The sequence below is a fragment of the Colobus angolensis genome, unplaced genomic scaffold, assembly GCF_000951035.1.
Source record: "Colobus angolensis palliatus isolate OR3802 unplaced genomic scaffold, Cang.pa_1.0 Scaffold86, whole genome shotgun sequence".
Taxonomy (NCBI): Eukaryota; Metazoa; Chordata; class Mammalia; order Primates; family Cercopithecidae; genus Colobus; species Colobus angolensis.
This window is the reverse complement of record NW_012122487.1, coordinates 3,841,281-3,845,291: the sequence shown is the minus strand read 5'-3', so window position 1 is coordinate 3,845,291 and position 4,011 is coordinate 3,841,281. Positions and strand designations below refer to the sequence as shown.

At 39.6% G+C, this 4,011-nt stretch overlaps 1 protein-coding gene across 1 annotated transcript in view; it reads right to left on the bottom strand.

Moving 5' to 3' along the window:
- HAUS6 (HAUS augmin-like complex, subunit 6) overlaps window positions 1–4,011 on the bottom strand; it is a 72,291-nt gene that overhangs the window by 7,510 nt on the left and 60,770 nt on the right. The window contains exons 12-13 of the mRNA XM_011930414.1: window positions 3,538–3,604; window positions 3,049–3,234 (exon numbers count right to left, since the gene is read on the bottom strand). Coding sequence (XP_011785804.1) covers window positions 3,049–3,234; window positions 3,538–3,604 — 253 coding nt within the window. The remainder of the gene's footprint in view (window positions 1–3,048; window positions 3,235–3,537; window positions 3,605–4,011) is intronic.

The following is a 4,011-nucleotide window of genomic DNA, read 5'->3' as shown; positions in this document are numbered from 1 at the left end:
TAAACCCGGGAGGCGGAGCTTGCAGTGAGCTGAGATCCGGCCACTGCACTCCAGTCCCGGCGACAGAGCGAGACTCCGCCTCAAAAAAAAAAAAAAAAAAAGTAAGCAACAAAGAAGTTCCCAAACAACTCTGTATAGACCATCTAGGTACAATCCTGTAAAATGAAACACTGAAGTATTTCCTCATCTTAAATGGATAGCCCATTATAAAGGAGAGAATAGATAAGAACCTTTACACTGGGAAGATTTAGCGGCAGTTCCAATTGTGCAGTGACCTAAGCTGCTGTCCACCACAACTGTAAGCTTGCCAGCTCTGTATTCACTAAAATGACTAGTTTTAAAGGAAGCAGACTCTTCTCAATTATAATCAATTTGCACAGCAACACCTCTATTAAGACACAGAATCATTCTGACAACATACCTCTTCACCAGAAACCTCATTATCAGATCCAAATTACTGAAAAAAGTATAGGTACATTCTAAAACAGAAACGTATCCAATATCAAAATAGTGCTCTCTATTAAGTATCAATAAAACTGAAAAAGAAAAAACACGCAAATTAAAAACTCTGCCCCCGACATCACTAAAAAATAAACTTCTGGAAGCCATAATTAAATTGGCCCAAGAGGCCGGGCATGGTGGCTCACGCCTATAATCCCAGCACTTTGGGAGGCTGAGACAGGTGGATCACTTCAGCTCAGGAGTTCGAGACCAACCTGACCAACATGGAGAAACCCCATCTCTACTAAAAATATAAAATGAGCTGGGCATGGTGGCGCATGCCTGTAATTCCAGCTACTCGGTAGGCTGCGGCAGGAGAATCGCTTGAACCCGGGAGGCGGAGGCTGTGGTAAGACGAGATCGCGCCATTGCACCCCAGCCTGGGCAACAAGTGCAAAACTCCGTCTCAAAAAAATAAAATAAATAAAATAAAAAATACAAATAAAATTGGCCCATAGAAAAAAAGGACTTCTCCTTCAAAAAAACAGAGTGCTTCTGGGAATTCAAACACTAAATATCCCCTGTCATAAATACTCTTAAAGAAAATTAATTTTACTTTCAGAGCTTCATGAAATTTTAAGACTTTCCTCTTCTATCTGATCCCATTGCTAATATAAATTCTTTTAATCAGAAAATGTGTTTTTCCTTTCAAAATCAGGAAAATAAAAAAGACTAACCATCTTTTCTTTAGTGTAGAGTCAATGAAGAGAAACAATAGAACTTTAGAGATTTAAAAGTACTTAAGGACCATGAAACTAGACCTGTTACAAACAAGAAAAATGACTGACATCCAGTCAGGCATGGTGGCTCATGCCTGTAATCCCAGCAATTTGGGAGGCCAAGCTAGAGGATCACTTCAGGCTACGGGTTCGAGACCAGCCCGGGCAAAAGAGTGAGTCTCCAACTCTACAAAAAACAAAAAACTTATTAGCCAGACAAAGTGGTGCACGCCTACAGTTATAGCTGTTTGGAAGGCTGAGGTGGAAGGATCCCTTGAGCTCAGGAGAGTTCGGGGTTACAGCGAGCTATAATTGCACAACTGCACTCCAGCTTGGGTGACAGAACAAGGCCCTGTCTTAAAAGGAAAAAGAAAAATGTCTGATATCCAGTTCTCTTATTTGGACAATGCTCATTTAGTTTGATCGGGAATGCAATAAAGGAGAGAGAGTCTAATACCTGAATTAATATCCACTAAACCAAATTTTTCTTTCAGTCTCTCAGGAATAAAAAGTAACACTGACTTTCTGGCTGCTTAACCAAATCCAAGCAATGCTAAAGCATGTTGTGGGAAACGTATTAAAAATAACATTAACAAATAACTTCAGAATTTAACTTGCGTGAACTGAGTTCTGTAATGCTGACCAATGGTAGCACTGTGTGGTCACTTACCAGTGAAAAGCAGAAGAGTGTTAAGGGATGGGGCTGGTTAGGAAAATCAAGTTCATGAACAACAATGCATCTAATCACTTTTGAAATATTTTAGACAGCAAAAAGAACAAAACCTACACTCAGTGATATGATACTGCAATGTGTTCTAATATTCAAAAAAAGAGGAAACTCAGCTAAGCAACAAACAACAATGACAAAGTATTTTAATAAAGTATAAACCCTGGGTACATTTATCTAACTATGTAATGGTTAATCTCCAAAATTTCTCAAATGTATCATTTGTATACTTTCAGGTAATGTTTAAAGAATGGGAAGTGGGTTCTACACCACAGTTGTAATATTAACCAAATAAGTTTATAATGAATCTATTCTCACTTTGGAGGAAAACCAATTTTGCTTTAACCGTAATTTTTATTATCTGTAGCCTTCTTTATCCCATATTACTCCAGGTAATCGATAATTAACTGTATTTCACTTAGGATCCCAACACCATTGAGAAAGTACTTGTTTTTGATTTTCTTTTTTGAAACAGGGTCTCGGCCGGGCGCGGTGGCTCAAGCCTGTAATCCCAGCACTTTGGGAGGCCGAGACGGGCGGATCACGAGGTCAGGAGATCGAGACCATCCTGGCGAACACGGTGAAACCCCGTCTCTACTAAAAAATACAAAAAAAAACTAGCCGGGCGAGGTGGCGGGCGCCTGTAGTCCCAGCTACTCGGGAGGCTGAGGCGGGAGAATGGCGTAAACCCGGGAGGCGGAGCTTGCAGTGAGCTGAGATTCGGCCACTGCACTCCAGCCTGGGCGACAGAAAAAAAAAAAAAAAGAAAGAAATAGGGTCTCAGTCTGTCACTCAGGTTAGAGTACAGGGATGCAAACACAGCTCACTGCAGCCTCAATACCCTGGGCTTTAAGTGATCCTCCACCTCAGCCTCACCAGTAAGTAGCTGGGACTTCAGAGACGTACCACCATGCTCAACTGGTTTTTCTTTTTTACTTTTTTGTAGAGATGGGTTTCACCATGTTGCCCATGCTGGTCTCGAACTTCTGGGCTCAAGTGTTCCTCTTGCCTAAACCTCCCCAAGTGTTGGGATTACAGGCATGAGTCACTGTGCCCATCCAATAACTGATATTTAAGTATACTCATTATAGTCTTTCTCACCTCTTCTACCAGATGATCTTGCTCTTTTTGAAATGGATCAATTTTTTTAGCTGGCAGAGACCCTCCAAATGCACTACTCTCTGTATTCGTTGCAACATCTAATAATGGAGAATTTTCCACTTCAAATTCTGGTATTTTCTTAGAAATTGCTTCATTTTTTTCTTTGGGAGTTCTCATCTTTGTGTCCTGAAGAAGACAGATATGTATGTTAAACCCTTAATAATCATGGCTGATCTTGAAGCTTTCTTCATTAGCAGTTCACTGGTTATCATGAACCTATAAAGGTTAAATTGTATGTCACTGGCAGATTTAACTAATTCCAATATTCCCATTTAGCAATACGGAATATATAAGTAGATATGGTACAAAATGTACAAATATTAGAAAATGTGAAAACAGAAATTAAATTTAACTGTGGTACCAAAAAAATAAATAATATTTTATAATTTAGTATGGCCAGAATTAATTGAGACTTATTTTAAAATATACCTTTTCAAGTAGTGTAACACTGTTTCTATCTGATGATGAAACTGACTGCAACAAGAAAGAGGCAGGGCTAAAAGGGAAAAAGACAATAAATCCAAGTTATAACGAGGAAAGAATTCCATTCCCTTTACAAGTCTACTCTAAAATCTGTCTGCCCCGTATCTGTCCGTTACGATTTCACTCAATTCGTCCCGGTCATCAAAAGGCAGTTTATTCTAGGGAGGCATGGTGACAAGCAGAGCAGTATTTCAGCCCAATTTGTGTATCAGCCTCCCAATTATGAAGACTTTACTTACCACATACTGAGTCAAGAGTATGTTGATTTGAAAGAGTTAAATGACAATGAATACTCCACAATATTACAATGTCACAGGGTCCAAATCACAGTTTCTTTGTAGCAGATCCTTTTTTTTTTTTCTGAGATGGAGTTTTGCTCTCGTTGCTCAGGCTGGAGTGCAACGGCGCGATCTTGGCTCA